At 42.0% G+C, this 14,316-nt stretch overlaps 1 protein-coding gene across 5 annotated transcripts in view; it reads right to left on the reverse strand.

Moving 5' to 3' along the window:
* Positions 1–14,316, reverse strand: part of mef2cb (myocyte enhancer factor 2cb) — a 62,401-nt gene that overhangs the window by 23,350 nt on the left and 24,735 nt on the right. For all 5 annotated transcript variants that reach the window (XM_059337970.1, XM_059337969.1, XM_059337966.1 and 2 more), the window contains exon 3: positions 6,763–6,966. In XM_059337970.1, the coding sequence (XP_059193953.1) occupies positions 6,763–6,966 (204 nt within the window). The remainder of the gene's footprint in view (positions 1–6,762; positions 6,967–14,316) is intronic.

The following is a 14,316-nucleotide window of genomic DNA, read 5'->3' on the forward strand; positions in this document are numbered from 1 at the left end:
GGCACAGCAGGGTCTCAGATCATTGGTCTTATGCATGTGGTCGCCGAGGGCAACTCTTCATGGTCCGTCCGCAGAAAGCGAGACGGAGGCTGAATGAATACTCTGACACTTCGCTTACTCACTCCTCTGTTTCAAAAACAACCCCCACCCACCCTGTTTCAAACACAAGGAGGGGGGAGTCAGAAAAAGAGAGAGAGAGAGATTCCATGCCTATTCTTCTACTCTCTCCCAGCAAAGACCGCCAGCTAGGCAACTATTTTTAGCCTCACCACACACTATTTTTAGACCACTACCACTTTTTGAGGCATTTATTAGAAAAAAAGAGTACATCAAATAAAAGGGAGGGATGTTGGTGGTTGTTTTGGGGGTGGTGCTTTATTTTGACCGTCCAACAAACTAGTTTTCATGTGGAAATGTGAAGGAAATGAAGTTACTAAACATTTTTTTTTCTGCTTTTTGTCTCACTGCCCTTTTTCAATGCATTGGAATAAACAACTGTCTATCTGGAAGCTTCAAGTCCAAACCAAAGAGGACAACGACGGGTGTAGACGGATAAAGGGGGAGGACAAAGGCGCGCCTCCGTTTGTGGAATCCACCACACTTTGAACACCGGAAAGATGTTTCACATATATATAATATGTGGTAACTTGTTGGCTTTTTCAATCAACCTTGTAACTCTGTGAAAGACTTCCAGGGCCAACTTTACCATTGTTTTGAACACTGTAAATATAATGAACTGAACCAAAGGTGAAGGTGTGTTAAAAGTTATAGACAGTTATACATTTTTTCTCGCCCACTCTTCAACGTGTAATTCTCCCTGTGTACGCTACATACTAACCAGCATCTTTTTTTTAATTTGCAGATGTGCTGGGGCGTGCACACAAACTGTCATCAGTCCTTTGTTTTAACAAACTGTGATACTGTTAGCTTTCCAATGTCACAAGGTTAATTTACTTAGTGAGTCAAAGCAGCTTCAAACCTTAATTCTCAGCTCACAAGGAAAAACAAGCCATGCTGCTGATCTCTTCGTCACTAGTAAACACTGAGGCACTGTGATCTCCGTGACAACCCCGCCCCTTACCTCTGCCCCATGTTGCATCACATGTACCCTATCCTAAAAACCTCAAAACGGTTCCACATGAAATTACTGTGGACAACTGTAAGACAGGAGATATGATATGACGCCCTTATTTCTTTTGGATGCTGACACATGTCAAAGTCGTACAGGGTAAATTAGTGAAGGCATTCAAGCCAGAGTAATTATACAGCCTTTGAGAGCCATGAGAAGAAGTCATTCAGCGAGCTGATCAACACAGAAAAGTCCTTAAGGCTAATGTTCTCCATGCTGTTTAGAAACCAAATAAGCACATAGAATAGCACACATGCTGGAAAATATTTTCACAAGAGCGAGGCAGAACATGAGCACACTGGCACTTCAGAGAGGGGATCACATGTGCTGTTGACTTGTGAGAATTTTATGAGAAAGCAAAGAAAAAGATGTTTGAATTATTAAAGAAGGGAATTTTTGATGTAAATGACAGTGAAATCTGCCAGATTAGTCTCTGTAGTATTTAGAATGTGTGGAAAATCATGTTTTACTAACAGTATGTGCAATGCATGCAATGAACTGCCGTGGATATGCTACATTACTCGTTTTCTTTTTGCCATCTTCCAGACATACCTGCTTGATTTACTTTCTCTTTATGTTTCTTCATTTCCACCCCCACACCCTCTTACTTCGCCTCCCTCCCTCCCTCCCTCTCTCCCTCCCTCCCTCTCTCCCTCCCTCCCTCCAGTGGACTGTCACTGGGCTGAAATCACACCTGTGCTTCTCACACATCTCGGCACACGGGTGAAACATACGCAGGGTGAAACATGGTGAGGGAGCTTTGCTGAATCTCATTAGCCAAGCGGGTAGTCATTAACAGAATGACCTTTGGAAATAATTACCAGCCTTCCTCCCTCCATCCCTCTTTCCCTCCCTCCTTCCCTTCTCGCACTCATCCATCCCTCTGTCCCTCCCCTTCCCCCTCTCATTCAATAGTTCCTTCTAGGTGAGGACAGAGGGAGAGAAAGGAGAAAAGAAGGGAGAGAAATGAGTTGAGCATGGGTGGTGAGGCAGGTCCCTGCTGCTGCTGTTTAAGATTACAGGGCGAGCTGAACTTTCAGATTAGGTTAATCTGCTGGAAATGGGATTGGCCAACGGTTTTTCCTCTGGCAGGTAGGCAGGTCAGCTCAGTATCAAGAGGCATGTGCCATTCCATGTGATACTTGAGCCAATGGCATCAGAGTGTGCTGTGCTGGCTGAGGTCATCACAATGCCGTCAGCTCTGCAGGGTTTGAGCCAATTGTCACAGTGTATGTACACACGCACACACACCCATGCAGTGCAGCACACAGGCCAAACACACTTTTGTGTGTGTGCATATAAGCATAGTAGCTTATACCAAACTGCACATTGGGTGCACTCAAATACTAAAGCATCCTTGCCACCTTCCACTCAGGTATATCTAGGCAATGAGGGGATATAGCTCCCTATCACAGCTAACTCACTAACCCTTTAGTTGTTTCACAAACCTGTGTTCTTTGTTTCAACAGAGGGGAAAACAAACACATTGTGGAACAGGGATTTGGCACGGCCCAAGTGTGTTGTTGGATTTGGGGCCGTTCAATCACAGCACGAACCAGCCAGCACTGCTTAGGTTTGGGCTTGATCTGCAATCATCGGGAGGCGAAAGAAAGGTCTCTTTCATGTGCTATTGCAATTAACAACCCCCATACTGGCATAATAAATCACCAATAAGAGCAGGAAGTGATTGTTCTAAAGCAGGAATTAAAAAAGAGAAAAAAAGGGAGAGATGGATCTATTCTCTTGTCATTTCCCAACACGGCTTTCCAATTCTCCCCTAATGCCGTTCGCATGTCCAGGAAACGGGCCTGGCAGACAGCAAGTATAGGAAATCTATCTGCGTGTTTGACTGTTTTATCTGGAGCCAGACTCAGAGTGTACTGTAGACCTGCCAGACGACACATTTGGACTCTGCATGGACATCCAGTGATGGGAGGATCCATAATGTTTGCTTTCATCAAGCTAAGAGAGCCCAGATGAGCTTACATGTCTCTTTGAACAATTAGTATTAATTAAGTGGACCTCCCCACTTGTTTATGTAACCGCTGATAACACCGTGTAGTACATGTTTTATTAGAGTCTCTTAAGGGAGTCTCAACGAGTGTAGATGCCACTGTATCCTGCATGGCAATATGTATGGCATGGGATTAAATGAAGCATGAAGCAGGTCTGTTTCAGACTGTTTTTATGTGATTATTAGGGGTTTCTGGGTGTAATGAGTTGCGCATGTCACAATAATAACTTGTAGCCATTTTGATCGGCAATGCTTCTTTTGTTTTACCACTTGTGCTCTGAAGAGGGTTAGCTTTGGTTTCTTGGTCTTTTGCTTTCACAGATATTTGTGGAAGTGTCATTCCCAGCTGAGACTGTTTTCAAGTGAGTCATCAAGACCTTCTTTACCACTCCTCTCTCTCTCTCTCTCTCTCTGTCTCTCTCTGTCTCTCTCTCACTCTGTCTTTCTTTATTTCCCCCTATTTCGGCCTCTTACATATTGACCCATCCATAGATTTCAACCTAATGCAAGTTTTGTATAGTCAATGAAAAAACGGATTTAAAAAAAAGAGAGGAAAAAGGTTGAAGGAGAGATAGAAAAAAGCCCTCCAGCCTCTTGTAAACATGCTGTAGCTAGAGAGGCTGTGCAACGCTCTCAGTGCCACTCTCTCAACAACGCTAATTATCAACCAAAGACATGCTAATTACATAGAGCTTTATTGCTAATGTAGCAGGCCTCTATGCCAGCCGCCCACACTCTGAGCTCCGCTCCGCTCCCCTACCTCTGCCTCTCCTCCCACTACACCTTCAGGCACAGCAGCAACAGAGGGAGAGAGATGCATGCAGTTTGTATACTTCTAAAGATAAGAGCTTGCTACAAATTTGAAAGTAAATAAGTCACATATCAGATGTCATATTTAAGCCCTATTGTTCCCCAGTGGGAGAACCTAGATTTCATCAACACCCCTAAATCCAGCCTTTCATCTTGTTCTTGACCTCCTCCTCATCATCCTGCCATCTCAACAGGAAGTCCGCTTTGCTCCTGCCCCCCCCCAAACTCAACAACCCACCCACGTTCCTGCACCTGTGACGTAGCCTAGCAGCGGCACACAAGGCTCGCCGGGAGAGATCCAACCCCCCCGTTCCCCTCTCTCCCCCTCCCTCTCCACACAACCTCCTCCCACCCATGCTAAACATGCTAGTGTCAGCCCTGTGGCCAATCCCGTTAGCACGCCCCAGCTAAGGCTGAAGGCCTCTTCAGATCGATTTCTCCCGCTGTGAGTCGCTCAGAGTCCTCCAGGGATCACAGTGTAGGTAGTGCTCCACAGCACACTCCCCCACTAGGCTCTTTAGCGTCTTTTTCTGACACGGCTGTTTACACGTTAGCCATCCTCTGCTCTCTAATGGAGACACAGTTAAAGAGAGAGCTTCAAAGCATGGAGCTCTCGTCACAGGCACTTGCTGAAACATGTGACAACTCTCTTCATGGGTTCAGCTGGGGCAGGGTAATACACTGACTATACAGTGGCTGAAGGGCCTGCTGCATAAAGGATATCAGTGCTCACAGGCACACAAGGGATATGAGTGGATGCTAAATGGGTTAATGTAAATGATATAATGCATAGAGGATTATTTTTTTTATCCCTTTTGATATACTTGGATATGATGAATTTTGCGCAAACTGTGGCAATTCATATGATTTCTAATAAGATTCAAACTAAGCTTTGAGGAAACCGCATAAATATACACAGCTTTACTGATTATTTCATGTTTTAGAGTTGCACATACAATAATATAATGAGTAATAGTATGACCAAAAGGATTTCATGTTTTAAAAACTAATCTAAATTTACAAAGTTATAGCCTCAATCACATTAACAATTCAAAAATGCTTCAACAATCTGAATTATATGAAGGGAATAAAAGCCCATACTGCATTGCAAAAAAAGAATATGCTATTATGTGTGTCTAGTGGATTTATTTGTGCTTCTAAATACTGTCCATGATAATGCACCCAGTCCATTCTCTTTGTTGTCATCATTAAGGTTAGCCATACGTTGAGTGCTGTATCCTTTGATGTATGAGCTACATTAACACATTACATATTTGACTGCAAACGGAAATGGGGATGGTACAAAAGCAATAACGACATCAGCAAACCACATTTATTTATGTTGTTTTTTTAACCTCCAAACATGACATGAAGGAAGAGGTAATTATATAAAGTATGGGGATAATGTGAGGCGAAATCTCTTCCCAAGCAGAAGACATTTGATATCAATGTGTAAATACAAAAGGTTTGTTGTCAGGTGCAGTGTGCCATCTGGAATAGCAGGACTGTTCCCGGTGGGCCTGTCCACCCGTGGGCGGGCGACAAGCCCAGTAACACCCATATGAAAAGATAAAAACACGTCCCATGCTGTTTGATCCTGTGTTAGACTGGCCAGCCAGCTCCATCGTTACGTGTCTGCTAAGGGTATACATTCATTATTTTTCCTTTCGATCATTTTAAATCCTGAGCTTATAATTGCAGACTGTAGTGTTGTGCATGAAGTCGATCTAAGGAATTAACATTTTGCTGCCTGTTAAATTATAAACTTTGCATGCAGACACAATTAAAAAAAAGCAGTACATATGGACACAGTTAACATTTTATATGACCTCTAAGTAGCCAAAATTCTACATGTTTGATTTATTATTATTTGTTATTTATTGCCATATATACTGTAAAAAATAAATATGAAAATATACTATCATTGCAATCTTGCAGTAATGAAAAATGCAATCTGAATTAGCACATTGTAAGCATCATTATACTTTTAAGAATTCATGTAACAAGCAGACAAAGAACACTGAGTATACCGGATGTGATTTATCCCTTAAAAATATATTATTTTTTCAACTTTGTGGGACATGTGCAGTTTAATTAGCAAGCAGGGTGTGAGTGTAAAGGGATAAACTCTGCATGAATGCATGCATGTCTGTGTGTGTGGCCCACTAGGTTTTTTCAGAGCTACAGTGTGAATGTTGCATAACAGGTTCATGTTGAGAGCTTAAGGATCCTGGAGGGTGCCAGCGTCATTTCCTGCTTTATCTACCTGCCTACTGGCTGGCCTGACAGCGCTGTTTAACATTGCCTTGAGCCACACTAGCGACATGTGTCCAAAGCAAGTCAGATCAACATTCTTGTCTAAGAGGCACATCAATGGTGACAAGACACCAAGGGCAGGGGGGCTGGTGATCGCACATCACAGGGGACTGTCTGAAAGGTCCAGATCAATGAGAGGCTACCACTTTTTTGTTACGAGGTACACACAACACAAGTGGCCAATTTAGATAAACATATTTTCTTGAGAATAATGATATACTGTGAGTCCTAAAATACCCTTTTTTTTGTAAAAGTGATTGATGTTGGGACTGAATCCTTGGGGAAGGCCAACAAACTATGGGAGCAATTATTTTCTACACTTTGTTAGGTGTGAAGAGCAAAAGAGAGAAGTAAGGGTTGCTGAATGAGTCACAAATGCTGAAACCATCTGTCTGCTTGTGTGTTTGCATGAGTGCGCATGTGTCCGTGCATGTGCTCCCGTGCATCTGTGCGCGCATGCATGTGTTGCCTTCTGTATTTTCTTGTAACTTACCTCCACAATATCAGAGTTGGTCCTGCTCTCGTGGGGCTCGTTGTACTCGGTGTATTTAAGCAGGACCTTGTCCATGTCTGTGCTGGCATACTGGAACAGCTTGTTGGTGCTGTTGAAGATGATCAGGGCAATCTCACAGTCACACAGCACGCTCAGCTCGTACGCTTTCTTCATCAGGCCAAACTTTCGCTTTGTAAATGTCACCTAGGTAAAAAAGGAGATACAAAAATATTCACAGTAAGAAACAGGAAACTTATCTCACCTATAATGAAATAGCTCACTTTTTCTGACTTGTCGTCATCATTTTATTCTTGCAAAAAAAAAATCCCCCACATATTAATACTGTAATAAGGGAATAAACAGAAATCACAACTTCTCCTCTTTATAATGAGTAATTCTCAGAGAAACTGAATTAAAGGAAAGTGAAGTCTGCTAATGGTTCAACACCCCCTGACTGCAACAGTCCATCCACGATACCAGGAAAAAAAAAAAAAAGAAAGAAGCTGGGCTTTTATTTAAGGAACTGAAAATACTCTGTCTCAGCCAGATAACGGTAAAGAGTGTACCAGCTACTGCTTGTACATCAAAGCGCACAGAGGTTCATCATGGAACATATGTCGCGTTAAATCGTCCCTTTTCTACGGCCTGCATGACAACAAAATACACATACCTTTAATCCAAAAAAACAGCTGAGGCATAGTATTTTCTCACAGTGACATTAACACACGTTGTTCAATTGTTTTGTTGCCCAATTAACCGCCTCTCATACTGAATAACAAGCCATTGATATAAATAACGGATGGGTTCCCTGACTCTGCTTGAAGCTATTTGTGAGTGCTCAAATAGTGACAACGCACTCAACTTAAACCACAGAAATTGTTTTCTCTAATGGAGCCTTTTCTCTCTTTTTCTCTCTCTCTCTATCAGGGTACGTGTAAGTGCATGCATGTGCGTGTGTGTGTGTTTAAGGCCCGAGACTGGTACCTTTAATAACACACGCATACAAGTGCCCACATTGTCAAAATAGAACAGCCTCTCTTCCTCTATTGTTTGGATCAAAACTAGAGCAGTGAAAGTGAGTTAATTCCAGTGAGCTGCACCTGGTTTCTTTTCCAAGCCATGTGTGCAAGCTCTTTGGCTGTATGGGAAAACGAAAAAAAAAATGTGCCACTGCCAGCTTCCTTCTCTGAGCAATACTGCTTTTTTCTGTATTGAGCTTTCTTTCATTTCCTTCTGTGACTGTGTGTATTATTTACATTGGAGATCTGTATTGACAAAGTTTGTTTTTTTACAGAGAAGAATCCTGCCAAAGCTGTGCCCAGCTGGTAGCTAATGATCTCAGTTTGTTGATTAACTGCATGTTTGTCTATTCTCTTCTGACACTTAAGTGGGCCAAAAAACACAGAATAAAAACCTCCCAACACTCAGTTAAACATGCTCTGAATACAATTATAAAGGCTATAAAAACCTTTACAAAGAAAGCCTTTAACTAAGAGGTCTGTGTGCGGCAGATCAGGGCAATGCATGAATAGATTTATTGCATAAATCTATCATGTATTGCCCTTCACGTTTTCTCTTTACAACTCCGAGGTCTGAAAGGGGAGATAGGGTTGAATGGATATTGATAGATAGTTTTGGATTTCCTGAAATCATATCTCCCAGGATGCACCAGGGAAACTGAATATCAAACTATCCCTCACCGCCACCCTGTCTTTCTCCCTGTCTCCCCTTCCACTGAGAGTGGGTAAAACCTTGCATGAACTGCCGTATCTAGGACCAGCTTCCCCCCCTTAAAGTTTTCCAGTGATGTCATCGCGTCACGTCAAGCCATGTGTCAGACAGCAGAGTCTGAAACCAGAGACACGGACGGCATTCTAACTCCTTACAAAGCGGTGTGTGCAATGTCAGGTTCTGTACCTCGGCACAAACACGCATCTGATTCACCGACGACATCAGGAGAGAAAGCTCCCCTGGGCTCTAAATACCATGCTGACATTTACACAGTCATACTGAAATGTGAAAAAAACAAGCCTCATTCTTAACGCCGTAAGATCAAAAGGCATCGTGTGACAATAAGATTAATTGTCATATCCAACCCAGTCTGAGCTGTACCGTCCAAAAATTGAAACGTGTGCACCCTAAAGGGGTCTGCCGGCTGTACAACCACAGGGCTACAGCACAAATCGTACATGAGCGTGTGAATAAGATGACAGGGCTGTAGGACATAAGGTCAGAGCAGACTATTCAGGAACAGGACATGTAGAGTGTTGTCTTCCCCTGGTGTTTTGATGCAAGGGGCACCGGGGCAAACGCAGGACACAGCTAGCTGCCGGCCCAGCTCCGTTATCACCCACTCGCTCAGTCACACACTCTGCTGGGGCCATTAATGTATCAAAGGGTGGCACGTGACGCACACAGTGGGCCGGGTGCGAGTCCCAGAGGTCCAGAGCTGCTAATCTCGAAGGGGATGTCCACATGCTGGCTTGGATCGTGCACGTATTAGTGGACGCAAACATCTGCACAACACACATGCAAACACAGAAGTCTCTGTTTGAAGTTTTACTTGATAGAAAGACTCATTTACTGCTCCGAGGGCTGTATGATATGGCAAAAATCTTTTATCCCGTTATTGGTCATTTCATCTCTCTCTCTCTCTCTCTCTCTCTGTATATATATATATATATAATATATATATATATATTATATATATATATATATATATATATATAACTATATTTATCACAATATTGCATGTTACCTGGTAATTAAATGAATAAATAAATAGTATATAATGAAACAATCACATTGTAAAGCCTATTTTTGCATACTCCATGTTGGCGTTACAATTCCTCTATGGTTCGCTCCAGCCTCACTCCCACGTACAGGGATCAGAATGGAAAATGTCGTCCGAATGACATAAATTTTGTCTGAATGCAGTTCAGTTTTAATATTGTTTTGACAATATATATATCGTCATATCACACAGTCCTTCTTATTTCAACTTGTAGAATATGAAAAGTGGAATCCAATCAAAGTTGTCTTGGGCCTCACACTTTAAATGAGGAACTGTGTGTGCATTTGCCACATATTATAATTCGCACGTAGACTGACTTTAACAACACCACAGGAAGAGAATGGGTGTGATTATGAAAATCCTTAACTGACCAAACAATAACACCTACAAAAATATCACACCGCACCCCCACATCTCAATCTGACACGTACAACCTGCTACCTCCAAATCACATATATTACCAACGCTATGCACATATATCCATAAATACACAGGCATATATACCGTGCTACACACACACACACACTTTTAAAAGACAGTTGGCCTGCACATAAATGCTGTCTTGATCTTGGTATATACTGGTGAAAAACATCATGTGGGATGTGGTAATTTGTGCTTTGAAATTTTTATGTTCTGTATTCAATTCTTTTACGTACTGGATTAAATTTTTACTGTTTGAGGTAACTGTGTCGTGACTTCATGGCCTCACATGATGCCATCATATGACCCTTTTAGCACGTCAACATAAAAGCTTGTGCTGTCACCATTGGCCTTTCCTGTGCAAGCTCAAAACAGCTCTCGCCCCACACAGCAGCTGTAAACTAGTGCGCTGGACCAGTTTTCGAGGAGCAACTGCTCTGCACTCTGAGTGGGTAAAAACAGATGCTATGAATGGCACACCTGATCTACAAACACAGATATCTGACAGTGAAAACACCATGGATGCCTTTCTCAGCAGAAAAATGTAAAAACTGATTTTGTACATTAGTGAAAAGGTTACAGTCTACTTTCATGAAATAATAACACATTATGAATACTATTTAGAAAATGGCCATAGTGAATGTAAGACTATTAAAAGTTTAACTTCAGTATGGGCAGAATTTCTAAAATTCTAACAACAAATTCTTACTGTGCAAAAGTCACAGTATTAATATGTAATTCTTAATTCTACTTTTACATTTTTTATTCTAGCACCTATAATTCTGACGCAAGTGTGTGACTTTAAAGTTGGACATTATCCTTTTGAATGAGGCCTGTGTCAAAAACAACGAATCATTGTAAACTACCCGTATATCAATGCGGGTGTAATCTTTGATTCCTTGGTTGGTGCGTGCTGTTCGACACACCACTTTCTTAATAACAGAGAGCATGACGTTACAGCACATTTGTAACTGTGTGTACTGGTAAAAGGGACCAGTGTAAGAGTGTGAGTGTGAACTTTTCACAGTAAATTGGTTACCAGGGTGTGAAATCTGTCTTCACTCGCGCAAACACACGCACAGAAAAATTTTGTAGGTCAATGAGGTAAAGCCCAAAAACATGGCATAATGGGACACGTAACTTTGAGTAGGACAGTCTCTGTGTGTTCTTGTGAAGAACCTGAATATCTCAAAGTGTCCTTGAGTTTTTGTACTTGGAAACTATTTACACTAACCATCAGCTTAACCGGGATCAGTTGTGAAAATGCTTGCAAATAGAGATAGCACAAAATCTTCCTTAAAATTTGGGATCCTTTCTTGAACTGAATCCCATCATATCTACTAGTGTATACACGGATACCTACTTATTGTATTATTGTATATGTGCTACAATTACTTAATTACCTCTAGCACATAAGGAGCACAGGCATAAGCATACACTGTAGTTTCAGTGGCACACAAGCCTTATTCGTTCACCCCTATCCTCCTCCGCAACCCCATCCCATGAGAGATTCAGACGCATGCACACACAAATGACTCCAGACACACACACACCCCTGTAAACACCTAAACGTGTTATCATCACGTCTCCTTTCAGAACAAATCCGTCTCTTTCGTACATTTTCATTCAACCCATTTTAATTCAACCCATTTTAATTCATTTCTGCGCCTGTATTATTTAATTTTTTTCATTCTACATATGTATGTTTATGTGTTTATATGCAATTATACATAAGTATGCTATGACTGGAAAATGACCAATGGAAAATAAATAAATTATTAAATTGAAATATTCAGTTCTGCTCTGCACAATTGACCTGTCACATTTCCTCCGGCAGAAAAGAAAAAAGAGAAAACGCCCAGGATAAACAGAGAGACGAAAAGAAAGGAGGGATAGTGGCTGATTCTCTGCCACATGGGTGAGAGGGGAGAGAGAGAGAGGTGAGGGAGGAGGAGGAGGGAGAAGAGAGGGGGCGGACGCACAGGAAGCACATTTGTATGCATTTCCTCTCATAACAGGAAGAGGCCAGTGGCTTCCCCTTCACAATGGCTTCGCTTCTGCTTCCCACCTCCTGCCTGCTTCCCTGGGGGAGGAGGAGGTGGAGGAAGAGGAGGAGTGGAGAGACAGGCACCAAAAACTGCTGGTTAGCAAACCAAACATGGCCGTGCGGGGACACACACACGCAGGCACACACACACACACACGTATGTCAGTCAGCTATGGAGCAGCACAATTTGTCTTGAGACAAACACTTATCCCATTGTCAGGGGCCAAGCAGGAAGACACAGGCTTACGCAAAAGGAATAAGAGGAGCCCAAGACCTGGGCCTGAACTCTGCCTCACAGCCAAAGAAGCTGTTAAGAGGGGCATTACGACAAAAGAGGCTTTGTCCCACCTCTAATATATGCTATGCTCTTCTCTCTTCTGAAAAAAACCCATTTATCATCCTTTTTCAGTGACGCCTTCATTATACAGTAGGAACAGGAGGCAGCAGACTCCAAACATTTCTTCATTCAGTGTTTGAATCGAAAGAGTCCTGAGTAGTTAAAAGCTAACCTATGCTGATTGAGTGCTGTCTTAATTATGCCGATTTTAGTTATATGTGTCCTAAAATACATGCCAGTTTAGATTGTTCTTCTCACCAGAACTTGTAATTACATATCAGGACAGGACTGAAATGATTGGCTACGCTCCTTGTCTGTATGCTCCTGTTTATGCTGAAAAACCGCAACTGGAAAAGGATATGCCCACTAACTACAAAAAAGAAAAAGTGGATGTTACATTGCAAGGCCCAAGTTAGTGGCCGGAATGACAAAAATAACTTTGTTGTCATTCATTTGCAGTGGTTACATTTTTTGTCGTGGCAGCAAGGCTGACACTGTATACTTAAGGCTCAGCGTTTTCACTACTTTAACCAATGTTCATGTTCATGTTCAAAAAAACATGAGCCATTTGGTCTAAATTGGTTTTTACACAGATTGAATGTCCCAAAAGTTCTAATTGTTATAGTGATTTCTGGTGCAGGAAGACCCTGTTATGTCCAATTACGCCTTCTCATGGCAGGCACAGTTCTGAATGAGCTTCTCGTAAAACAGGAAGAAAAGTAAAAAAAGAGAATGTAAGTGACCTGCAAATTATGGGCCGATTAATTTGTAATAAGTGAAAAAAAATGTTAATGTCTATTCTACAGGCTTCTTCTATAATCATTCAAAATGTGCCCTGATAAATAAATAGACTTTTACTTTAAAAATTAAAACACTACAGTGGAAAAAGGAAAGAAATGAGAGGAAGACAGACAAATTATGACTTTTTACTGAGTAGAAATTGCTGCGAAAAGTAGAGAGGAAAGGTGAGGGATTCATGTGAAAAACATGTGAATGAGAAACAAACCAAGACATATGTTGAGAAGGCTTAAGAGAAAAAAGAAATACACCAGAGAGAAGGTGAAAGCTTAGTGAGCCCATTTCAGGTGAAGTCTCAAAGCACTGAACATACGATAGAGAGCAGTGTCACTTGCTGTGGTAAAAGAAGGAGATGGCAGAAGGTGGGAAACAGAGAATCAGGGAATTAGAGGAGGGGTGCAGGGGTGAGGAGCTACCCTTTGGGCCTCATTATTTTCCTGCTGTTAATTTCACTCGCACATTTTCTCACCCCAGTGCTGTTGATTGGAGAGAAGAATGCTTTGTCGTAGAAACAAAAAAACCCTTATTTCAGCTGCAGTTAACATTGTGAAAGGATAGAAGCGGCACATGCACTACGACATGAAAAAACATATTTTTTTCATCGTTTCCAGCCAAGTACGTGTTAGTGTGACTGTTGTTTGTGGGAGCTGGGAGATCCTGTTGTTTTACTTCCTGTCACTGATGACCTGATACATGTTTAACCTTTGGCCCTGGGTCCCTTCCCCCTTGGAAACCACATGTCCCACACACACACACACAGATTTTCACAAACAAGTCATCCTAAATTAAGCCCACTGAGTGTACTGGCTGGAGAGGTAACACTAATTAGAGGCAATTGCAGCAAATTAGTCGATCCCCAAGACCGACTCCAGAGAGATGGATGCGTTTTAGATGTGTACATGTGTTTACAAGCATGCATTTGTCTAAGCCATACCAACAAGACACCAAATACACCATCTAAGTATGTGTCTGAGTGTATAATCTGCTATGTCTCAAATCTACACACACACACACACACACACACCTGTGCATGCATCTTGTACTGTAGGTGTGTGTGTCTATCTGTGTATGTGCTAGCTGGGGCAAGAGAGTCTGCTCTCTGTGTGCAGCCCATGAGTTTATGGCACAGGGGGCTCTTTCATGTGCCCGAGGCTGGGA

This window comes from Centropristis striata, chromosome 7 (genome assembly GCF_030273125.1).
Source record: "Centropristis striata isolate RG_2023a ecotype Rhode Island chromosome 7, C.striata_1.0, whole genome shotgun sequence".
NCBI classification, from domain to species: domain Eukaryota; kingdom Metazoa; phylum Chordata; class Actinopteri; order Perciformes; family Serranidae; genus Centropristis; species Centropristis striata.